The sequence below is a fragment of the Gavialis gangeticus genome, unplaced genomic scaffold (assembly GCF_001723915.1).
Source record: "Gavialis gangeticus isolate Ggan-Ray unplaced genomic scaffold, GavGan_comp1, whole genome shotgun sequence".
Lineage (NCBI taxonomy): Eukaryota > Metazoa > Chordata > Crocodylia > Gavialidae > Gavialis > Gavialis gangeticus.
Window position 1 is genome coordinate 27388641 of NW_017729001.1, and position 24786 is coordinate 27413426.

Below are 24786 nucleotides of genomic sequence, written 5' to 3' on the forward strand. Positions count from 1 at the left end.
ACTTTGGAGACCTACCTGTGGAAACAGCACTTTGGTTCTCTGTAAAAGCAGCACATTTCCCACGCTGTGCACGGCTTTGGTTGATTTTATTGAACCTCACTCATGGGTAAGATACAAATCCACGCTGATCAGTTTTGCTTCCTGGTTCCCACGCTGCAGTGATGAACTGTTTGGTGGGTTTCCAGCTCTATAGGAAAATGTTATATTATTCTTTCAGTATTTGTGAAACCTACATTTGTGAAGAGCAGCGAATTTGGCTCCGTGCACATTCCCCTCTGTCTCTCCTGTCCCCAGGGGTTGAACCCCGAGTTTCCCAGTGATGCTAGTAAGTAGAAAGCAATGCACCTTCGTGCATGCTTACAAAATGCACTGTCCCCTCCAATACTGAGGAGGTCTGTAGAAGCGACTGCTGGGCCAGTGCTTGTCCTGAGAGGTTGCTTAATGATTTCCTTCCCCTCTTTGCCGGATAGGAAGATCCTGTTTTTGCGGCAGCCACTGCAGGTAGTGTGAGCTGGAATATAGGCAGCTTGCAGAATAAAGGCCCTTGTTCCCTTCCCCCAGGCTTCCACGGAGGCTACAGCCCCGATGGCATTGAAGCAGTGAGCCCCGTGAGCTCGCCCAGCATCTCCCACGAGAAAGGGGCAAAGCTGCCGCAGGACGTGGAGAAAGGGCACGGAGAGCACGACATGAGGCAGAAGCAGCAAGGTGAGGGCCATGGCTGCTGTTACTGCAGGGGGAATCTGATAGGACCTGGAGCTCGCCGTGCCCCAGCCCATAGCCTAGTAGAAGGCTGCTAGCCTCAAGAGTGAGGGTGGGTCCTTTTCCTGGATTAGGAGGGCCCATGTATTGCAGTCCTAAGCTGTGGGCTACCTGTATTCCCTGCACCGGTGCAGGCTGATGGAAGCTGGCAGCAGCGGACAGTCCCAGCAAGCAGAAGCTTGCATGAATAAGGTCTGAGGTGCCCCTCCAAGTGTACACAGCTTGCAAAGACTCACTGCTGTCCTGGGGAAGGTGTCACCACGGATTTGTGCAGCATCCAGCACAGCAAGTCCTCATAAGGCCTCTAGGTGATGCTCGCAGACAGAGAAGGGAGCCAGGCCAGTGCCTGTCCAGGTGGCTGCTGTGTGTTAATGGGGAGGAAATACAAGAGAAAGCCAGTAGCAGGCAGGGTGGGGTATCAGCACGGCCTGCTGACCAGGGCTGCAGAAAGGGATCTGTTTCCCTTCATGGCCAGGCAGTGCAGACAGGCTAAGGGAGGAGTGGGAAGAAATGAGCAGGAGGAGAAGCATCAGGCCTCCTCAGGCTTATTAGCCTGCTTGCACCGGCTTGTGCGTATTTTGCTGGAGCTTGGACTGTGGCTGGAAAATAACCCCAGCTGGACCTGAGCTCACCCACCGTCCTCCCTGTAGCCATACCGAAAATGCTGAGCAGCCTCCAACTCTGAGCAGTAGCTCTGCAAAGGGGAGGTCTCACTTAGGTGCCAACAAGTGGCTTTTGCTTTTCAGAGTCTTTTCCAAACCCCACCCATTGCCTACCAGCTTCTCAGTGGTCCATGCACGATGAGTGACTATCAGAAAGCCCATCTTGCAGAAGAGAAAACCAAGGCATCAGGGAGCATGAGTGGCCTGGTCAGAGTCACTCAGCAAGTCACAGGCGCAGTTGGGGGCTGTATGCCAGGTCTCATGACTCCCGGCTCCTACACCCGAGCTCTGTCGTGTCCCTGCAGGCTGCACTGTTGCTGCGGGTTAACTCTTTCATAAGGAATCAACGGTCTCATGTCAAGTGATTACAGGGAGGCAATGGAAAGCCATGCTGGGGCAGTGGGAGTGCATGGCCCTGTGTTGTCACAGCTGCTTCTTCTCTTCCCAGCTGCTCTGAAGCCCTCGATGACTGAAGGAGCTCACATGCAGCACCTGCGCCAGCTGCCCGAAGGCCAGCCATCCCAGGGGCAGCCGCCACCCTCGGCCCAGAACCTCAAGGGGCACCAGCGGGTCGTCACCCTGGCTCAGCACATCAATGTAATTAGCCTCTTTCTCCTCCTCCTCTCCTGGGGCAGCGTGGGAGGGGGGTGATTTGTCCTCACAGCTGACCTAAAGCATCTTGGACGTTCCAGCTACGGATGGGCCAGAGGGGAGAGTCAGAAGTCTTGGTGCCTCAGACCTGAGGGTAGGGAGGGCTGGTGCCATGCCTTGCTCTGCAGCAGTCCATGGAGGACCCTGGAGGTCCCTGCCCACCCTGTCACTTCATGCACCAAGAGAGGAGAAACAAGGCTCGGGCAATCCCAGAAGGACCCCATCCACCCAACCCCATTTCTCCCACACAGACAGGCGATTGTGAGGGACCAGAAACTGAGTTGCTGACTTGAGGGCTTTTTTCCTCTAGGAGGTTATCACCCAAGACTACACGCGCCATCACCCTCAGCAGATCAGCCCCCACATCCAGCCCCCTGTCTACTCCTTCCCTGGAGCCACGTGCCCCGTGCTGGATCTGCGTCGCACCCCCAGTGAGGCCTATCTCCCGCTGCCCCAAGAGCACACGCCAGGCTCCAAAATCGCCCTGCAGAATGAAGGGGGCAAAAGGTGAGGTTGCAGGGAAAGGGGGGCCAGTTTCCAGGCCCTCGCTGTGAGTTGTGGCTCGTGCCTGCTCACATAGGCTGTGCCCAGGGGAACGTGGTGCAGGTGTTACCCTGGGAGCCAACACAGACAGCAGTCCTGGTGTGGCCTGGGCAAGCTGTCTTCACAGAAGCTTCCCAGGTCAGTGGGAATCGTAGGCTCCCCCCTGGCCTTCTCATTGATGTGCGAGGAAACTGCAGCTGGGCACTGTCTGTGCTAAGATTTTTAGCCTGTTCATAAAAAGCACCTTTTCCCAGCCTGGACAAAGCCCTCTGAGAAAAGTGCTGGCCTCAAGGCTCAGCCCCAGTGCTTTCCTGAGCTTGGCTCTTTTCCCCATGGGACCTGCCTCGGCCTCACCTAGTTCCTTCCGTGCCAGAGACGTACTTCTGGGCTCGGGGCAGGGTGGCACCACAGCCACCAGGAGCCCTGCGGGTCCCTCTGGGCTCCAACCTCCTGATGTGAGGGACACAGTCGGAAGCAGGCAGAGCTACCCACTCCTTTGGGAATGGCATCCTTTCGCATTGCCCCACAAGGAAGCTTTCCATGTTGTCGGATCCTCTTAGTCCCTCACGGCCCCTTCACCCTGCCCAGCCAAGCGGGGATTTCAGAGCGTTGCCATGGGCTGACAGCATCTCCTTGCCCCATCCTCAGGTCTCCCGAGCAGAGCAAAGCATCTGCAGTGGGGGCACCAGACAACGGCATTGAGCCTGTGTCGCCACCAGACGGCATGGGAGACCCAGAGCACATGAAGAGTGCCGCATACCCGCTCTTGTACCGGGAAGGAGAGCCAATGGAGCAAAGGTAACTGGCAACAGCAGGGGAAGGCAGTGGGGGACTTGGCTGTCTACCCTGAAGCTACAAAAGCAGTGCAGTGACTTCTTCCTTTCCCAGAACTTTGCACTCCCACTGTCCCTGGGAAAGCCTGCCAGGGCCTGAGCCTGAGCCTGTTGTACCACAACAACGGTACCCAACTGTTGTCAGGGTTTGTTATCTCCTGCTAGATTATGTGGAGGCATGATTGAGGGGTGGAAGCCAGGAGTCCCAACTTTCTCCATTTTGTTCCAGTAGACACCAGTCAGTCCCTCATGTTAGTTCAGGTGCCCCCTGCCCTGGCAAATACCAACCTGCCTTGAGTCCCTCCTATGAGGCCTTCCCATGTCATCTGTCTGCTTAAAAACTGGGCTGAGCAAATAGGACCAGCTTCCATATTAGAGGATTTCAGGACAGAGAAGAGAAGGTAGTTGGGTTCTTTAATTCTAGGGTAGAAATAATAAGGTCAGAAGAACTTCTCTTCCAGCCAGGAGTGTCCCAGCCAGTCTGTGGTCAGATTTAAGAGGGAAGAATCAGCCCTTAATCAGTATTTAGGAGCATTTCATTGGGCTCACGTATTGTACCTGAAGCGCAGGGCTGGTAAGAACAGCCAGACTCGCTGGTGTAAGCCGGGGATCCCGGGTCCCAGGGTGGCGTAGGGGCAGGTTGTGGATGCAGTGCCGGTGACAGGCCGGGGTTCTGTAGACAGGAAGATGCGAGTCCCACACCCTGCACCTGTTTCTGATGGCCGCCTGCTTTGCAGAATGGGCTCCAAATCCCCAGGAAACAACACCCAGCCCCCTGCCTTCTTCAGCAAACTGACCGAGAGCAACTCCGCCATGGTGAAGTCCAAAAAGCAGGAGATCATCAAGAAGCTCAGCACGACCAACAAGAGTGAGACGGAGTACAGTAAGGCGTCCAGACTATGACTTGATTGTGGCGGGGGTGGGAGCAGGATGGAAAGGCCCTGAGGAAACAAAAAAGGAAAGATTTCAGGGCAGGCCTCCTCGTAGCATGAATCCCGGCTGTGGCTTCAGGAGCCTGTTGTGCAGATTCTGGTCATCTGAAGGCAATTTCCCCTGCAGGTCCAGGGTTGCGAATTTTCCATCTGACCCTCTCAGCCTATTGGGTTTTGTTTGGTTTCAAAATCCAAACATATGAGCCCTTTCTCCACCTCTGCTGTGTGTTAGCATTGCCCCATGCACCCCAGTGAAGGGCCTGTGCAGTGGCCATGCGCATTTGGGGCAAGGGGACAGGAGATGCATTCGTCCAGGGTCTTTCCACTGCTCACAGCCACGAAGAGGAAAGAGTGTAGCAGGGAGACCATGTGCAGAAGAGATCACAAAGCAAATGTTTCAGGGCCCTCACATAGGGGTCACACCCTTTATTAGGGCTGATATTCAGGTCAGATGAACTTCACCCCCAGAGCCCATGGAGATTTCATCAAGAGAGCTAGATTCCCATGAGACACTTTCCCCAAGCCGGTTGTGGCCCATGAGCAGATAGCAACTGGAAGAAGGTTGTTCTCCATCCAGCTGGGCCTCCATCTTCCCCAGCTGTCAATCCTGCCCCGTTCACCCGCACAGAATAACAAGTAGAGAACAGAGGAGGCTTAAGAGCAATTGACATTTTAATGAGCGTCCATCCAGGAAGGGTTCTGCTTCCTGAAGATGCCTCTGTCAGAAGGCGACTTTAATCCCTGCATCAATATTGGTACAGCCCTGAAAAAACAGCCGGGCTGACTGGTATTAGAAATTCATCCCCTGCCTTCATTAAGCACTAATAGAGTAGATAGGATCATAATTTAATTTAGCCCCAGCATTGTACAGTCGATACTAATTCAATTTGAATCCATCTTACAGCAGCTGCAATGGATAAGAGGGGCTGAGCCGTCTCACCCCATGTAAGACGTTGCCATGATCCAACTATATTGTTATGGCCTTGCAGGGATGTGTAACTGCACTCCATGACCTTCCGCTCCTTTCCTTATCAGGGGAAAATAGACAGAAATAGGAAACGCCTTCTGTTTGATGAGACAGGCTGTTATTCCAAGGAAAGTGATACCCAAGCCAAACAGCTCAGCTAAGAGGGAAAATATTGACTCAGAGTCCCCTCCCCGCCCCCACCGCTGTGTCTGTGAAAAAAAAGGCTGTTCAAGGGAAATGAGAACTCGAGACCTTGGTGACTCCACAGGCAGGGCAGAGGCTTTGTTACCCCAGCTTCACTCCCCAGAGGGGCGATGCTGGAGTGGGGGAAGGAGCTGGGGGCATCAGCAGGGCTGTCTGGAGGTCTACAGCATTGTCGAAGGGTTTATACTCAGCCTGTGGTTGATGCTCTGAGTCCCTGGCCCACTTGGTAAGACACATTCTCTCAAGGTATCAAATTTCCCAAGTCTCTACTACTTGCCATCTGGAAAGGCCCTTAAAGGGTTTTGGACCACAGTGGGAGAACATCTGCTTTCAAGTGGACCGGTCAGGTCTTGGAGGCTCCTGATTTCAGAGCTGTGTTTCCCAAGAAAGCATTGCTGTAAAAATAGGGAGGAGGATGAATCATTAGTCCTAAAGCATCATTCCTCATCTTACCCACCCTTCACTCAAGCCTAGCCTGAGGTTTTGTTATTCTGTGTAATTAAATGTGGACCTCCAGCCTCATGTCACATATACTGACATCCTTTTGGGTTCAGGAAGGGAAGTCCCTCTAAATGAAATGAAAACTCCCCCTGAAGTTCACTGCTGCATGGTGCTTTTCATACTGAAGGACTTCTTTGTCTTCCTCCAGATGTTGGGCAGCCCGGGACAGAGATTTTCAACATGCCAGCGATTACCGGAACAGGTAACTGTCACGGCATATCCTTATCCTACCTCATGCTCTCCCATATGCTCTGCGCAGAATTCACGGGAGATGAAGAGGAGATTCAGCTGATTCAGGAATCTTTTGGCACTGGGACCCGGTAGAGGTTTGGTGTGATAGAGGAACACGTACACACTGTCATTTCCTGCTTTGGGAATGGCACTACAGAGCTGGACACGTCAAAGACCAGTTCTTTTTAAAGCCTTGAATTTCTCAGAATTGTGGGGAGAAGTAAAACCTTCCAGCAGAGATGACCTTGACCCGTGGTGTCTCAGGTTGGTCTGAGACCTTGGGCCACCAACAGGGAAGAGGTTCCAATGGTGCACGCCACATCGAGAGGCTGGAAAGATAATAAGGCAGGATGTCACGCTGAGAGTGGGAGATGGCAGGACAGGAAGGAGGGGCAGCATCCTCTTACTGAGGTGTGCAATATCCTGTCCTGTGCAGTACACAGGGGAGAGGGGAGTCAGTGCAGGTGGCATCACTGTATTCTGTAGCAACAGGGGAGCCTTTCATCCCTGGATAGTATTACCCCTTCTCATCCTGCTGACAGTGCAGCTTGCTCTTGTGGAATCTAAAAACCCTCTTGATTACAGCGGAGAGGAGCCAGTGGGACTGGGCTTCCCAAAAGGATCGTCTCTCCAGGGATTGTCCAGGCTTCAGTTGCAGCCCTGTTGGACCTCTTTCCTTAAAGGCTTGCCTCTTTCCAGCTCAGATATGTGTGTCTACAAATACCATGATGCCTACTTCCCCAGGTAGCAGAGTGTTCATATGGGTAATGCACTTTAGACACGCACATTTGTATTACTCCACACTTCCCTAGTTATCCAGAGGTATTAATTTTCTCTCTGTCTCAAACCAAAGCATAGAGGAACGTAGTTTTCTCAGCTGACTCCCTGGTGTAGGAGTGCTGGCGACAGTGGCGTTTCTCTGGGAATGCATATAAAACAGGATTGAGCCCAGAAGCAGGGGCTGTTCAGCAACAGGAGAAGGAACCTACTGTTTTGCTGGTTGCAGTGTCACCCAGCTCCACTGCATGGTGGAAGTTTGACATGTTACCTGTGGAGCCTCCTTGCATTGCGTTGCTGGAAAGCTGGGCTCCTGCCTGCCATCTCTTCCCAGCCCCTTCCACTTGTTTTTAAACCCCTGATCCAAGGGCTCAGTGTAAGCAGCAAGTTTCTGTGGCATCTGCATGGAAGAGGCTCCTAGTACCACCTTAGAAAAGCTTTCCTTTAAGAGTTATGTGTTGGTGGAGGGAGGTGGTGACAAAAGAGTTGCACTTTGAGCCCTTTGCAGCCGTTTTGCTGACTTCTGCTGATAGCCAGACCAGGGGGTCCCACTGGCTGTGACCTAGACCTGCATTTTGTGCATCCTAAAGACGGCTGTGTCGCAGGGAGCTACAAGGTTAGACAAGAGGTTGTACAGGCGGCGGAGGGGAGACCTCTAGAAATGGTTAAAGTTGGCTTGTGGTAGTGTGCTTCCTTTCCAAGGAGGGAGGTAATGTATACCAGAAGCAGGTCCCGACTCAGACAGCCATCCATCCACTTGGTGCTGAGGGAGCTGATCTGAGAGTGGGGGTGAACATGGCCCCAGGCCTGGGGTTGGGGACTAGGGGGGCACGGGAGGAGTTTGTACCTTCATGTCTGTGTTTTTGCCCTTGCTCGTTTCCTGTAACCGGCGCGTTGGGAATGATGGCCGTGTGGCTGACCCTTGGTCCCTGTGCGGCGCTGCACCATAACTGCATGGCTTCTGACGACTCACAATCACTCCGACATGCCACTCCGTCTCTGCAGCCTGTTTTCTAAAGACCTCTGAACCCTAGATGTGGGGGCCTCCGCCCCGCGGGCAGCAGACTCCAGACTGGGACTGGGGGTGGGGACTGGGAAGCAATTCCTCAGCACAAGGAGAGACTGAAGGATGTTCTCCTCCTGGCTGCCTCTTCCCCCTCTCCCCCACACTCAGGATGGACCACCCCCAGAAGAGGACTAGCAGAGCTCTCCAGCAGGCCCCTCTCCTGCGTGCGTGTGCCCAGAACAGCAGGGTGCACCAGTGAATTCGGCTGTCATTCCCTGTCCCCTGAGACGCTTGTGCCTCCAGCTGAATCAGCCCAGATCTTCCTCAGTCCCCAGGGCATCTGCCAGGCCCTCTGCATAGCTATTTTTTTAATGTTCAATTTCTCCCCCACCCCGCCACAACCCTTTTGTACTGAATGAGGAGTCTTTTAAGTCACAGGCCCGGCTGGAAGTCCCCTTCTCTCCCCTTTAGTTTGGGAACCCTCATTCATGTGCAGGACCCTGGAAACTGAAATCGGGGCAACTTTGATTCCTCCCCACGCACACGCACGCACACCAGCTCCCGCCGAGCCCTGGGGCGGGTCGGGGCGGAGGGCTGGTGCGCCCTGCAGAGCTTAAAGAACAAGATGACGACGTTTGTTGCTTTGCAAGAATGTGCTGACTGTTTGTTTCTTCCTTTGTCTCCTTTCTTCCCCCTTCCCTCTCCCTCTCCCAATCTTTCTTCTCATTTGGTTCCCTTGGACCCATCTCCCCCCCCCCATCTCTCCTCTCCCCCCTTCCGTATCTCCCAGGGCTAATCAGTTGTAGAAGCCAGTCGGTTCAAGAAAATTCCAGTACCAACATGGGGTTGGAGGCAATAATTAGGAAGGCCCTAATGGGTAAATATGACGAACAGTGGGAAGAGCGCTCGCCTCTCAGTGCCAATGCCAATGCTTTTAACTCTCTGAATGCCAGTGCAAGCGCACCTGCTGCTATGCCCATAACTGCTGCTGACGGACGGAATGAGGACATGCGCTCTGTGCCAGGTCTGCAGCCCTTTCCTCCTTTGCTGTCTCAGTGTCATTAATTCCTCTCTCTCTCTCTCTCTCTCTCTCTGTCTCTCTTATTTTTTAATCCTTTGTGGGTTTTGATTTATTATTATCCCCTCCCCCCTCCCGCCCCTCGTGCTTTGAGCTTTGTGAACTGGCCAATTAATCCTGGAATCCTCGTTGTTTCCATGTCATAGTCTGGAAGGCGCTGCTGCTTTCTCTAAAACACTGACTGCGCTCTTGGTGTATTTGATCTTTCCCCTTTTTTAATCTCCTTTCCCTTATGATGTGCAAGAAGGTGTATGGAAGAAGAAAGACCCCAAAACACTCTGGGCCAAAAGGTTTTCCTTCTAAAGCACCGAGTCCAAGCAAAGGCCTCAGTTCAGCAAAGCCGGAGAGCTTGTTTGCAGGGCTCCTGGCTTTGGTTTGAAGTTTGGGCTGTTATCACTGAAGCTTGGGCACGGTCCTCAGTGCTTGGCTGAACTGGGGCCTAATAGCACGTTTCCCTGTGAGATCTGTGGAGTTAGACGAGGCTGCTTCTGGTGGTAGAAATACACACGCAGACACCCCCGCCCCAGGGCAGGGATCAGAGAAGGGATCTGGTGGCTGTTGGGGATTGCGGTGTACGGAGGCAGGAAAGCGTCCCGTTTGCCCCCAGCCTTGGCGTCCCGAGGGCGGGAGGCAGTGCAGCGTGTTCTCGTCAGGACAGAGTCAGTGCCCTCCGTGGCGATGCAGCGGGCTGTCACGGAGAGCAGGTCGCCATGTATCGCCCACGTGGCTCTCCCCACTGGGAATTGGCCACTTCCCCGGGGAGAGGCACCTGCTCTCATCCACGTCAATCTGTCACTGCTGCTGTAACTCCCACGGTTTCCTCTGGCTGTCCAGCTTGCCTGTCCTCCCAGCCTCTTCCTTCAGGTGTTGCCCAGGCCTGAGGCTGCCTGTTACTCAGCCCTTTTGTGCTGGCTTACAGGAGGGGCAGCTGTCAGCTAAGCTGCCCCAGGTAGCATGGCTCATCGCACTACACGCCATGCATCAGACCTCCTGCCTGGCTTCAGAGTTGGGCGAGTGTTACAGCACCACGTGCCAGGCATCCCCCTGGTCCTCCCAGGGCTTTTCAGAAACATAGAGGCGGGGTTGGACCAGAAAGAGGGGCAGGGGGGTGAGGGGATGACTGCTCCTCGCCCCGTCCCCCAGCAGCATGTGACTTGCCATCTGCTTGGGCCACTACAGTACTAGTTACAGGCACAGGTCCCCTAGTAGGCTAGGGGAAGAGCTGGGCTCCAAGCTTAGTTATCCTTAACTAGCACCCTATACTGGGAATTCACCAAGCCATGTAGACCCCTGAGGATAGGAGGGGAGGTGCCCGTACAAACTCGCATGTCTGGGGAGGAGGACAGGTGGAGCCAGGTGTCCAAGCAAAGCTCTTCTGCTCCTTGCAGAACGACCTTCCCAGCCAAGCCAGCAAGCAAACGCGCTGCCGAGTCATGACACAAGTCGCATTCAAGCACCCAGTTGGTGTACTGGACAGAAGCTGCTGCAGCTTGCTTCGTGGGAGCAGGGCTGGGGAGCAGGGTGGGGAATACATGGGAAAAAGAAACCAATTTGAACCAACCCCTTGAAATCTGAGGGGTCACGGGCTGTGACCGGGGAAATGACTTCTGCCCTTCTAGTTTCTTTCCATTGCAGCTGCAGTAACTTCTTCTTTCCAGATGAGAGTTGTGAGGTGGTCAGGCTTGTTAAGTGGTTGAAAGCTGGCTGACAGAGCGTCCTCAGTAGAGGTGCCCATGCGTAACCCGCACAAACAAAAGGCTGGCTGGGAAATGCATAGGACTGCGCTCTTTCATTTCCCGTGGAAAAGCTCACCGCGGAGGCTAGCGGTCACTAATCTTCCTTTTCCGTTACTGATGCATATGCCATTCTGAGCTGCTAAGATGTGCCCAGGTCAAGGTCTGCAGAGGCGACTGGTGATTTTATAGGCTCAGCCTGAGACCCTTTAATGCAGCCAGACTTTCAGGAAGTGCCAGGTACCTGCCTCTGAAACCAGGCCCTTTTAAGGCATCTCTGGCTGGGTGTCCCAAATTGCAAGTCGCTTCTGGAAGCCTTGACCTTGTGTCCCGTGTCTCCAGGGAGCCGCTTGACCGGTGGGGTGCTTCTCTTTGTAGGAGGAGGAGGGAAGCCAAAGATGGCTGCCAGACCGAACAGCCGCAAGGCCAAGTCTCCAGCGCCGGGCCTGTCCTCCGGAGAGAGGCCGCCGTCCGTTTCTTCCGTTCATTCTGAGGGGGACTGTAACAGGAGGACACCTCTAACCAACCGGGTCTGGGAGGACAGGCCTTCATCCACAGGTAATGCCGCATTCCCGTTTGCGTCTCTCTGGCTCCACCCTTGGCCAGGTAACGCAGCGGCCACGTGGCAGGATAACTCCCTTCGAATGTGTTGGCCACGTTGGGAACGCTACTGGTTGGTAGAGCTCGGGAGTAAGAAGCACGAGCAAAGGGAGCAGGGCAGCCATAAAAGCAAAACCATGTCCATGGGTCCCGAGGCTGGAAAATTCACTCGCACAACTGGCCCCATCTTACCCAGTGCTGGGTTGCCCCGTTGATGCACCCCACCCTTGAATTGCAGCTTTCTCTGCTACTCCAGTCCTAAGCCCCATGCAGTTCTGGCAGAATACCTCACTCAGATTTCATAGACATTAGGGCTGGAAGGGACCTCGCAAGATCATCGGCTCACGACTCCCAGTCCCTGCTGCTCCAGCATCTGTGGCGCTTCCTGGTTCTGGTGAATTGGATGGCAATATTGGAGCGCTCTGGGTAGGATCGGGGTGTGAATTCCTTTCTGGGCACCGCTGAGCTGCTTCCCATCTTCTGTCTTGATTCAGGTTCAACGCCATTTCCATACAATCCACTAACAATGAGGCTTCCAACTGGCGTGGTGACAGCCACGCCGCCAACATCCATTCCACAAGGGAACCCCAACAGCCAGCACCACACCTGGGAGGAAGAGCCCAAGCCCCTGCTCTGCTCACAGTACGAGACACTTTCAGACAGTGAATGAAAGAGTGTGGAGGGATAACAGCCAACCAACCAACCAACCACGTGGGTAAGCAAGCTGGCCGGGGTGAACTCTGACCATATCAGTCCTGGGAGCCATCCGCACTGACCCTGCAAGCCAAGAAGCGGGAGCAGCGCTTTGTCCAGTCACTCAATTTTATTTTATTTTTTTCTCACGCCTGGAAATTTCTGAATCATCTTCAGTCTAAAGCCTTAATAAGACAGACAGATGGACCCCAGCCTCGTTCTCTTTCCAGTACCAGTGTCATCGTGAAATGGTCCATGAGCTTGAGACGCAGTCCACAAACAGCTGATTGGGATGATGGTGACGGGGGAGGGAGTGGGACGGCTGCGCCCTGCCCTAGAGCAGCTCTGTAGGATACAATCGATCACTGAATTCAGTTGTTTACTCAGGGGATACCACCCGGTGCTCCAGTTGTGCTCTTTCGCTTTGATGAGAACAAGGAAAGCCCCATTGTTCTTGGGAGCACAGTACGTGTGCTTGGGCATGTGTGCACGCATGCATATACCATATGCGTGTGTGTGCACCCATAGAGTGTATACTCTGCCTGCACACTCGTGCTGCCTGCTATCGAGTACTTGAAGTAGGATCAGACTCCCCTTCCCCAACCTCCGAACCATTCCAAGGGTTTCCCAGCACACAGGCTGTGCCACTGAAATATGCAGTCTTTCGTGGCAGGGTGGAGGGAAATGAAATTTAAAAAAATGTCCTGCTTCTCTTGCTGATTTGGATGGTCTTCATGCACCTTCTGCATGAGGTTTCCTTGCCCAGCAGCACTGTCGACACATCGGGCACCGGAAAGTTGTAAACGAATGCACGGTGCTGGACGGGGATGGGGAGAGCGAGTTGAGGATCCATTTAAAAATTCCTTTGGAGAACAAAATCTTGGGCTCAGATTGTAATGGAAAGAGATTTCCCATGTCATGATGCGCTCTCTGCAGAAGGGACTTGTTGCTTTAAGTGCATTGTTTTCTGAATGGCAAGAAAAGGCAATTGTAAATGATGTATTGGTCTACAGGGTATATTTTTGATACCTTCAGTGAATTATGTCGAGATGTTTTACGAAAGGACTTGAAAACAGTATTACTTGCTGTAAAAGAGGTTCTGTTATTACGTGCAGGCTTTGATGAGTTTGTCCATTGTATGGAAATGTAAAATGGTAACATTGATCCATCAAAGTCATCCATAAGTCAGTAGAATGTATTAACTTAGTTTTAAAAAGATATTGCCACAACTGTAGGGACTCCTCATTATTACACATGCTGTTCCTAATCCAAGAGGGATCTTATTCTAGTCACAGAGGTTTGTTCTCCAGCATGGAGATCTCAAGAGAGCCTTTCAGGAGATCCCGTCAGTAGGGGAGGTTGAGGGTGGGCCTGAAGTCGGGAGGGAGCTCACAAGAAACTTAAAGATGGTTTTTATTGTATTTTTCTGATACACATGAGTGCTCTACGTTATTTTTCATTCCATGATGTTGGATCATATCTGCAGTTACATGGTTAAAGAACAAAAATATTAGACTTTTTTCATTCACTTCTGCTCTCTTGCTCTGGGGGGGAAAAAAAGGCAAAAAAAAATGTATTAAATGCTTTGCGTTCTGTATGCTAAAGGAAAAAAGACCAGGACACAGACTTTCTGCCTCTTCCGTTGCCTGCTGAAACAAGCACCTGCAGTGTTACAAAATCTTTCTCATTTGATAAGAGTTTGTCAAAGAAAGAGGATCATATCGTCAAACTATCAGTGGTTATTTTTTTTCCCCTACAGTGTTCCAAGGATGAATCTGATTTCAAAGCAACAGAAAGATAAGATGGTGTTTGTTGTTTGGGTTTGGTTATATTTTTCTTGTTTGTTTTCTACAATGTACAGGTGTTTTTTTTAATGTTCATCCATGTTTGCGTCTTTTCTGTTGCACTTTCTTTTTTTAAACGCACAAAACATTTCCAGTGGTTTTGGTTCCCCAGCACTACTTTGAGTGACGGCACTCCATGGCTCAGAAGCCGAATCGATAAAGCTGACATTCATGATAAAGAAACAGTGCATTTTACTGGGTAAAATCCAAATCCATCCACCCACCTGCCTTCCTCCTAACTCCTTTATTTTTAAATACACCGTCATAATGGCATATAGCCATCTTGGATAGAACTGGTTAAAAAAAGGTTGCAATTTGCCGGTGAGAAATGGACAGGCATTCTCAGCAAAAACCTATCCTATTTCTTGACCTGGCTTTATTGCCCAGTGAAGAAGTATTTTGGAGTTAGATGTATTTTTATAAGGAAAAAACAAAAGTACAGGCTTTTCTCAAGGAATATTCCCCTTTCTTTTGACCAGCCCTAGTCTTGGACTTTTCCTTGTAGCTTTTCTTTCTCTTTGCATGAGGGATTCAGGCTTTGTCAGCCTCTGTTGGATTGGACTTCAGCTGTACACTGGCCGCTTGTGCTGACTAGGAGAGAGAAGCGGGTCTCCAAATGTGGAGAGGTCGATTCATGAGAGCTGTGCTCAGCAGGTTACACATGCAGCTCGAGCTCCCCACTGGGATGTCCATGCAGAGACTTTCCAATGCCTCCAGGATCCGGCCTTGCAGTGCGGAGAGGAGAGGCCTCCTGCTTCAGACCTAGCGCTAAGACAGGAGGCGGAACTGGGCTTCTCTGCCTGGAGAGAGCCGGTTCCAGGAGGCAGCAATCTGGAAGTGACAGATGAGGGGTGTGCTGTAAGCTGGGAGCTTCAATGGGGTCCTATGGGATGAGGCACTCAGCTGACATTGGTTTTCCATGGAAGCTGGGCACGTAAGTCCTTCAGGGTTTGCACATCTCAGCCAGCCTTTCTGGCAGAAGCCGCACTCCTCTTTCCCTCCCGCAGCAGACATGCCGATAAAAGATTGCTCAATGGAAAGCAAATGGTGAGACCCAACATGTGGCTTCCTCCCTTTGGCCCTGCTTCCTTGCCACACACCCTCTTCACGGCCGTATGCGCTCTTATCCATGTCCAAGTGAAAAAGCTTTAGGCATGGCTAACTTGCTATCTCTGACGGCTGCATCCTCAAGCACACTGAGTTAGCTCTTTCAACCTGTGTGGGGTAGCCACAGTTGTGGGCAGACTCATTAGCCTGGGGACCGGCTGATTAACATCGCCACTCTAGGTGTTTAATTAGCTCCCTGCAAAGGTGGCTGCTTGACTAGGCAGCCTGTGCAGAGCAGCTCAGGACACTTGAGGACCGCGCTGCCAGGGACGATGTACGTGCCACGTAGACATGCCCATAGTCATCAAAGTAGAAGGTTTGGGCCTGATTTTGTGGGGCTCTTCTGTCAACAAGAAGAAAAAGGGAACATTTGCCAAGCAGAGGGTTAAAAGGCAAAAAGGCAGGGACTGACGGGACAGGCAACTTAATTTTGTTCCATGTGAATGAGCAAAGCCTTTATCACCTCTTTGCAGTTATGCTTGACAAGCTGGGTAACTGTGATCCTGTGCATCCAGCCCTGTTATGCTATAAAGAGAAAGGGAAAATATCTCATGTGTGGAGGGAGACCCTCCTCCCTTCTGGTGCAATTGGCAAGTCCCAGCAGCGAGCTTTGGCCACCTCCATCATAGCCGCTTGTCCATGCAAGAGTTCATAAGTTGCATCTCCTTGAAATGAAGATTTTGGAGGCAGGTGCAGCCTCCTCCCTGTTCAGCACTAGCCATCATTGACTTTGGGCCATTTGTCAAGTGAAATGGCACCGGAAGTCCAAGCCCTTTGGAAGCAGAGTAAGCCTTTCTTTCAAAGCCTTAAGTACGTGGTAAGTCTTTAGTCGTTGGTCTTTCTTTTTCGAAGCATTTACTGCATGCCAAGTGATGAGTCGCGTTGCAACTTCACCAACCTGTATGCATTTGCTGGGGCTGGGGGGCAAGCTCACTGCATCGCGTACAAACAGCCCTGGGATTATTTCAAATGAAAGCCAAGCAGCAACAAAAAAGGAGGAAAAAAAAAAAGACCCTGGGTGAGGATGTTTAAAAAAACAAAATCTTTGAGCATTTGTGCAACTGTTCTTGTTCTTTTGGGTTTTGTAAATCAGTGCTCATCTTCTATGGATGGATGGATGGATGTCCAGGACATGTTGCATTTATATTGGGGAAGGGAAGCCACAAATGGTTAGGCGTACACACTCATTGCAAGGGATAGAGGCCAAATATCCTAGGGCAAACTAGCCCACTGCTCGGAGGGGTAGAAGGATTTGCCAGTAGCCTTTCAGATTCAAGCTCCCCGTCCCGTTCTCCTCCAGATAAAAGAATTTCCTTGTTTGATTAGTGCTGGGGCCAGCTAGAGACTGAAATATTTTACCTCCACAAGATGAGCAATGTGTAGACCCTGCTACCCAGGTTCCCGCCAAGGGAAAGAGGCATCCTCAGGCCATTCAATGTACAGAGAAGTTCAATATGTGCCAGCTGGGGAAGGGGCTTCTGCCATCAAAGTTGGGACAGGGGCTTCATACACTGGGAACTGAACAGCATTCAATCCAGCCCCAGTCCTTGCAGGAAACTGAAATGAGAAATCTGTGTTCAGACAGAAGGGATGTCTGTATTAAACCACTAAGTATTAGACAGTGCCTCTTTTCTTAACCATAGCAAGCAGCTGGGCTGGGGACTTGCCCGGGTTCCACGAAATGGGGCCCAGCGCTTAAAGAAAGTCGTGTTTCATGATGTACACTGCCACTGCTCTGCCTAGCAGATCATGCAGAATGAGGAGAAATCAAAACCTCAGTGCCCCCACAGTCCCATGGCAGACCCGAGAGCCAGCAGGCACATCCCACATCTACAGGTGGCCTTTCACAGGACAACTGGAGGAAGGCGGCAGGGTCTCCAGTGCTCCCCATCTCAGACTTGTTCTGCAGCAGTCTGGTTTGATTGTTCTGGCCAAAGCGGGTGTCTGGTCCTGTTGTTTTTTGGAAGGCAGCAAATGTTTTTCACAGCAAAAAATGCCCTCTCCCCCCCTACCCAGGACCCTCGTGCCCTGGGTGCTGCACTCCAGCCTCACCCCACCCGCTCGCCTCCAGGAGATGCTTTGCTAAAGGCCAAAACCAAAAGCTTGTTGTGTTACAAGAAACAACTGAAAAACCTCCAGTAGCCGCACGTGCCTACAATGATGCTGCGCGCCCGTTGTGCGAGGAACATACGGCACCGTGGAGCCTAGCAGAGCCGGGTGGGTAGAAACACGTACGCTCCGGGCAACTGCAGCTCATGGTACCTCCATGCGATGCTTTATTTTAGTAAGCAATCCTAACCTAGCAAAGTTAGCGGTAAAACTTCCACTTTTGCCGACTTCCTCGGACATTGGGTCACGTCCTGTCGCATTCGCGTGAGATTTGGCCAACAGGGCACCAAATGGACTCAGTGAGGTGGGGATAGCCCTGAGCTAGGTCTTGTCCAAAACAGGCTGTTTTCTCTTAAACCTGTCAGTACGGGGGGAGGGATTCGAGTGCCCGCTGAGTGCTTAAGTGCATTTAATTCAAGTTCCTGCCCTTGGGCCAGCTTGCCTCCTGGTGTAATGAATTCATGGAGATCAAAATATTGTTGACTCTCCCGCATGAGCAGGTGGAGGGTCTCCTCTGGGATCGGGCAACATGGAAAAGAAAGGTGCCGCAGTAAGTTACTGGAGCGTATTGTGGTCCCTTTCCTCGTGCGTCCCCCGCAGTGGCAGGAAGTTGTATTTCCATGTTATAGGATGAGGCGGCACTTGCACAAAGCCAAAGCAAGCAGCTATTGCATTCCCTGGGATTTCAGCACGAGACCCTCCCTCCCTACTTTACTCCTCCCGCAGTCTCGTCCTCAGTGCTCCTCCCGGCACAAGGGACTGATCCTTTATAAAAAGGCTTTGTGCAAAGTCATTAGTTCGCCCCATAGTTTGCAGGGTGTTCTGTATTGCAGCCCTTGATGAGGCTTGGGTTTTGCTAACAATAGCTAATGGCTGTGACACATTGGCACTGGGCCTTGGGAGTACAGCGCGCATGAGAGGCAGCGGAGTTGCTCCAGTCATTTCTCATGGTGTCCACCTGCTCGTCCACACCAGTGTCTGCGAGTCCAAGGGAATGGCATGTTCTCCCGTGTTTGTGAATAAGGCTTCATGTACATTCCACAAGGATTTCCGTGTGCCCAAATATACTGTACATTGTGTGTGTGTGTGTGTGCGTGTGTGTGTGTGTGCACGTGCCTACGTGTGCATGCGTACACGCTCTCCCAGGTTCTGTGTGTGCATATCTCTCCATATCCACGTGCGTTTGGAAATACCCACCCGCACACCCATTTCACACGTGCCTCCACTGCTGCAGTGGTGCTTACCCGTGCACGTCCTGATCCTACAAGCGGGATTTTGATACGTCAGCTACATTACAGCCTGCCCAAATTTCAGCTCGCAAATCCACTGACTGCCGCTTCCATACAAGATGAGCACTGAGCACCGTCTGTGATAGCTTAAAGGAAAGACATCCTTCATACTAAACTGTCCGCATAATCTCTGTCGGTTTTTAGTGACGTGTCTTTGTGCTACCTGCTATGATTTCTATTGATCGTGCAATCAACAATGGAAGTTATGTTAAACTGTTTTAAAGAGGAAAAAAGACAAAACAACCAAGAGTTGGAAGTTAGTGTTAGCAACTTTGTAATTTGTACAAACAAAACAAAAAGATAAATGGACAATTTATTGTTTGAACAGTACAAGGGGGGAAAATCTATCTTTTGTACAACCAAATTGTGCATAGCTGTTTTGAAGTGAGATGTATGATAGAACGGACTGTATATAGAACTGACGAGTTGTAAATATTTATGCAGCTTGCTATAAAGGGTTGGTTTTCTTCTACTGAAGGTGAAGTTTTTGTTCACTGTTATTTTGCTCAACGTGCCCACTAGCAAGCGTTGTGGGTAGCAGTGTCCGAACACTGCCTTACTGTTTAAATAATAAAATAAAAAAAGAAAAAAGGAAGAAAAAAAAAAAAAAGCTTGTTGCCAGCAAAATGGAGCTCTCCTCTGATTCTTACGCGTTTAAGCTCAGTAGCGGTGAGACGCTTGCAGGGAGTTTGGGGAGACCCGCGTGCACCTGCAAAGCAGGCGGTTGCACAAGTTGCGTTAGACGCGGGTTCTCCGCTCCCACGGACTTGGGGGTTTCAGGACTTCTGCAAATCCCGGTGTGTGCGAGCCTCCACTGTGACTGGGACAGTTGCGGGGCTGCCTTGGTTGGCGGCGAGTTGGGCCCTGCGGTCACAATATCTCGCACCCTTAGCTCTCAGATGAGCCCATAGCAGCTTGGACTCCGAGCTCAGCACATCTTGGAAGTCAAGGAGGGACGGGAGGAGGCCCGGCTGCTCGGACTCCGGGGACTTAATTGGGGTAAGTGTTCACCGTGGTTACCCTGCAGTAATGGAGCAAAGAATGAGGCCTGTGGTATCCTGCATGGAGCTGTGGCTGTACTTCAGTCACCTGCAAGGGCTTACCTTCGGAGAGGGAATTGCCCTGAAGCGTGCCAGCCACGCTTGGAGCACCCAACACACCAAGTGGGCATGAGCCCACGGGATAAGTGTCTCCTTCCCAGGGGCTCGGTGTTCCTCCGTGCCCTGAGCAGACACGAGCTTATCTATCCCAGGAGAGGCCTCGCATGCTGCAGGGCAAGTCTCAGTCTACCGGCGCATGGCCGGGGTCTGTGCAAGCATCTGAGGTGCCGCCGGGTTGCGCGGCTCTGGGTCATCCCCAGGGTTGCTCTGACCAACTCAAACGATCACATAGGTGTTGAAAACGCTGTCACAGCCCTCCCCCATAATCAGAGCACAGCTTAGCCCTTCAGTTCAGCCACCCAAGGGTTGAAATCGGGGCTCCTCGTGCGGCGGGTGGAACGGGACCACGGAGCCTTTGTGCCGAGGCCACGGGGGTCTCGGCGCCGCTTGCCTCTTGCAGCCTTCAGCCCCAGGAAGCAGTGCGTGCTACCCCGATGGAGCAGCTCCCTCGTCTCCCCGAGACCCCTTGCACCTCTCAAAGCCTCCCACAGTGCCAGCGTAGGAAATGCCAAAACGGTGAGTCAGTGCCTAAAACAAAGGCAGGGGCACCCTAGCATCCCACCCTTGCCCAGCTTAGAGTCCTCCTTGAGGGTTGCCTCCATGCCACCCTGTCCAGAATTAAATTCCCACTGGGAATAAAGGTGCCCGGACCTCTGGCAGTGCCCGTTCCTAGTCCAGCCGACTAGGTGGCAGCATCCGACTAACCAAGTGTCCCTCCTGCTGAGGTCTGCGGCAGGCGGCTCTGATGGTGCCAGCAGTTCTTTAACGTTTCTTCATTTATTCGTGCCCTGTGCAAGGTGCCAGAAAAATCTCCCCTCCCTCCCCAGACTGTCACGGGCCTCTTTCTCTTTCTCTGGAAGTCAGCAGCAAACCAAAAGAAGCAGCTTTCTGAGAGCAAGGCAGTTTTTACCTTAGCATGAGTCCAGCCAGAAGGACCTCATGGTGAAATGCTGCAATTCGGCTTGCGAGACTTGGGGGTCTATGAAAGGCCTTAGTCTTGGCATCCCGGGGTTGTAGGAGAAGCTGTTTCTTGGCAAAAAGAAGTTGAGTTTGGGGCGGATGGGGAGCTGGGGCAGCCCTGGCCTCTTGGACCAGGAGGCAAATGGGAAAGAAGTAGGTGTCCTGAGACCAGGACTTCGGTGTCCAGGTCTGCTGCCCCTTCTCTGCATGATACTGAGGTCTGTGTGCCTCAGTTTCCCCAGCAAGGAAATGGCACTGAGCCCCCTGTGTCCTAAAAGGCTGGAGGCTCCTGACGTGGCGTGCAACGTGTCGGTAGAGCCGAGCCCTGGGAGAAGCCCTCTTCAGACGTTTCCTTCCTGAGAGTGTCTGTGACCCACGGCCGCACTTCCAAGCAGCGCGGATTCAACAGCATCCAAGACTGCGTGGGGGGTGGCCCGCGCTCCCGAGCGGTGCCTTCCTGCAACACCGCTGTGACTCTTTCAGCCTGGCTGAGACGGGCGGCACAGCCCCGGCAAGGCCCCGCCACCACAAACAGCAGCTGCATTTATTTTGGCTTGGAGCTGCGCTTCGGAGTAGCAGCCGCCAGCGAAGGGGGCTTCTTTGCTTCCCTTCCCCTTGGCACATCCATACACGCCCAGCTCAGCATCAAACCCTCCTCCCCAGCCCAGCTGTCTTTCCTGGGTCGCTCTGGCTGGATTCATGGCTGACATCCATCTACCCGTGTTTCAAACGCCCAAAGACCAAATCCGCACCCCGGGGGGTTGTTCTGCTGCACTTGCTCCCTTTGGTTGGAGCTCCAGCTGCACAGGAAGGCTGGAGGGCCTAAGGGAGAGCCCACTTGATGAGGATCAGGAGAGCTGGGGGGTCTGTTCCCCATTCTGCCACTACCCTTTTGATCCAATCTCTTGGGCTTTCTGTGCCTCAGTTTCCCCAGCTGTAAAATGGGACTAGCGACAGCGAGTGCTCTGTCAGAACAACATGGCCATCTTGTTGGCACCCACGCTTGGGTTTCTTTGTCTCTGCACAAAGCTCTCAGACCAAGCAATTGCTGAGGAAAAAGGGAAATCCAGGTCTGAAATGCAAAGTGGGCAAGACCTGAATTTCAGAGGCTGTCAAGGCAAGTCTGGATTAAATCTCCCACAGCTCATTGCTTGCTTTCTGAGCTGATGGGACGTTAATTAAAATGGCAGAGTCGAGGTATTGCTCATAACCTTAAAAATCATTTTCCTCCAGCCTCGCTGGTATGCCGAATTCCTGGACTCGCAGCGGAGATCTGGTTTCCTGAACCCGATTTTTCCCATCTCTGCTGCAATACCGGGAGCGATCGTGCTGTCAATGTCCAAGGCTGTGCCCGCGAGCTCGTTACCGTGGGGTTGGCTGCGAGTGCAGGGTGCTTTGCTTGCAAGTGCTGGGTGTTGCATGCAGCTTTGCTAGAGCGGGATCCCAGAGACCCGAGTCCTGTTCCCAGCTCTGCCACTGGCCCTCTGGGCTACCTTCCTCCCTCACTGTACCTCAGTTTCCTCATCTGCCAAATATAGCTGATAATAGTGACTTCATTTGTAAAGCGCTTTGAGGTCTACTGGAGATCAAGTGTGAGACGAGAGCCAGGTGGTGTTAAAGATGCCTCCTGAAAGGCAGTCGCCCAGGTGCAGCTTGGGAGGGGTGGAGAGAGCCTATTGCTCTGGGAAGTCCTGGCATTGTTTGATGCAGCTGCTTCAAAGGAAAGAAAAGGGAAACTGCAATACTCTGCTCTTAGCCAGGGTTTTCTCCCAAGCAGCATAGAGGAGCCCAGCTCAGGCCTCTTTAGATCAAGAGATGCAGCTAAGGGGACACGGAGCCTTTTCCCATCCAACTGGTGGCTTGAGTCCGACCCGGGTTTGGTTTCCCTTCTCCGGCCTTTCAGAGAGTGCATCTGTGGGTCCAAGCTAAGTGCCCGGGAGACCTATGTCCGCTCTTGATGCTTTGCATGAATGAATACCATTAATTCACAGAGTCCGCCCGTCCGGGTCTGTCCAGCTCAGAGATCCAGCGCTCGCGGGCACGACGATGCGGGTGATGAACATCTCCAGAGGGCAAGCCAAGGGCTTCACACGCCCTAAAACCTCTCTGACTTGCAGGGGGCAACTAGACAGGACAGATAAGACCAGAAGTGGGCGCCAACAGGGGAGAGGCAGCCCATGCACGGGTCAGCCAGGACGAGGAAGACCTCGGGCCTGCCCCTTCCAGCTGGTGGGTCCCGTCAGCTCCCGAGCTCGCAGCGAGCTCGTGTTCGTATTATGATGGTGGGTGTGTGTGCATGCGTGTTTGAACTCCCAATTTCCTGCAGCTCAATAAAAATCAAACGACCCATCGTTTTTACTGGCAGTGTTAACAAATGGCAGGAAACGTCAGACCACAAAGTGCATAGGAGCGGGGGCCTTTTTTGATTTTGATTTTTTTGTCTTCCCCCCGCCAGCCCCATCTTTTCCTTGCGCAGTAGACTGTTTTTACTGGACGTGCGGCAGGGAGATCCGAGCCCTTTGAACCCTTCTGAAATCTCATCACAGACTCCTTTCAGTGCTGGGTTTGGAGGCGAGGGAAGGAAGGGGAAAGAGTATGGTAGCAGCTCTCAAAAGTCCCATTGAAAAGCTGACTGATTTTTCCCCCACACGTCCAAATGCTGACAGTCTCCTGCAGTTTACTCGGTCCTGGCCTGAGGCACGCTTTGGCTAGCAGAGTTGTGGTCTGGGCCTCGGCTGAAGATGAAAGCTGCTGTTTGCATTTCATGCTGGTCTCCAGAAAGCTTCCCAGGGCAGGAGGGGGTTAGATACCGCTGCAGCCAAAGAGGCTTTATTGGTTAGCATCTGCCAGCTAACTCAAGTGCCAGGAATCAGCTTGACACAACCCAGCAACCTCAGCATGGATTCACCAGGGGCAAGTCATGCCTGACCAACCCGATTGCCTGCTACGACAAGGCGACCAGCTCCGTGGATGCGGGGAGATGGCTGGACGTGGTGCACCTTGATTTTAACAAGGCTTTTGATACGGTCTCCCACAGCACTCTTGCAGGCGAGCTAAGGAAGTAGGGGGTGGATGAACGGACTGTAAGGTGGGTAGAAAACTGGCTGGAGTATCGAGCTCAGAGAGTAGTAACCAATGGCTCGATGTCTAGTTGGTGGCTGGTATGAAGTGGAGTGCCCCAGGGGTCAGTCCTGGGGCTGGTTTTGTTCAATGTCTTCGTCGCGACCTGGCAGTTGGCACAAAGTGCACCCACAGCAAGTTTGCAGATGACACCAAGCTGGGGGGAGTAGTAGATATGCTGGAGGGTAGGGCTGGGATTCAGAGTGACCTAGGTGAATTGGAGGGTTGGGCCAAAAGAAATCTCTTGAGGTTCGACAAGGACAAGTGCAAGATCCTGCATTTAGGATGGAGCAATCCCACGCACCGGCGCAGGCCGGGGAACACTTGGCTTAGCAGCAGCTCTGCAGAAAAGGACGTGGGGGAGGCAGTGGACAATAAGCTGAAGATGAGCCAGCAGTGTGCCCTTGTTGCCAAGAAGGCTAATGGCATCCTGGGCTGCATGGGTAGGTGTGTTGTAAGTAGGTCAAGGGAAGTGTTTCTTCCCCTCTATTCAGCACTGGTGAGGCCACATCTGGAGTCCCGTGTTCAGTTTTGGGCCCCCTGCTACAGAAAGGATGTGGCCAAATTGGAGACAGTCCAGTGAAGGGCTGCAAAAATGGTTCGGGGCTGAGGGACATGACAGATGAGGAGAGGCTGAGGGGACTTGGCTTATTTAGTGTGGAGAAGAGAAGACTGAGGAGGGATTTAATAGGAGCCTTTAAGTCCCTGCGGGGGGTTGCAGAGAGGATGGAGCTGGACTGTTCTCAGTGGGGGCCGATGACAGGACAAGGAGCAATGGGCTTGAGCTGCAGCAAGGGAAGTTGAGGTTGGATATTTGGAGGAATTTTCTCTCTAGGAGGGTAATAAAACACTGGACCAGGTTACCCAGAGAGGTGGTGGGATCTCCTTCGTTTTCAAGACTTGGCTAGACAAAGCCTTGGCTGGGATGATCTAATTGGGGCTGGTCTTGCTTTGTGCAGGGGGTTGGACAAGATGCCCTCCTGAGGTCCCTTCCAATCCTCATTTTCTGTGATTTCTAACTGTCCCC

The 24786-nt window shown here is 52.4% G+C and overlaps 1 protein-coding gene across 7 annotated transcripts in view; it reads left to right on the forward strand.

The window, feature by feature from the left end:
• Nucleotides 1–14050, forward strand: part of NCOR2 (nuclear receptor corepressor 2) — a 437249-nt gene extending 423199 nt beyond the window's left edge. For 3 of the 7 annotated variants that reach the window (XM_019507107.1, XM_019507106.1, XM_019507105.1), the window contains exons 26-35: nt 562–705; nt 1870–2018; nt 2383–2579; nt 3264–3413; nt 4186–4331; nt 6201–6254; nt 6869–7027; nt 8857–9090; nt 11256–11435; nt 11972–14050. In XM_019507107.1, the coding sequence (XP_019362652.1) occupies nt 562–705; nt 1870–2018; nt 2383–2579; nt 3264–3413; nt 4186–4331; nt 6201–6254; nt 6869–7027; nt 8857–9090; nt 11256–11435; nt 11972–12147 (1589 nt within the window). In that variant the 3' untranslated portion in view covers nt 12148–14050. The remainder of the gene's footprint in view (nt 1–561; nt 706–1869; nt 2019–2382; nt 2580–3263; nt 3414–4185; nt 4332–6200; nt 6255–6868; nt 7028–8856; nt 9091–11255; nt 11436–11971) is intronic. The other 4 variants (XM_019507112.1, XM_019507111.1, XM_019507108.1 and 1 more) reach the window with 2 other exon arrangements.
• Nucleotides 14051–24786: the final 10736 nt, after the last annotated feature.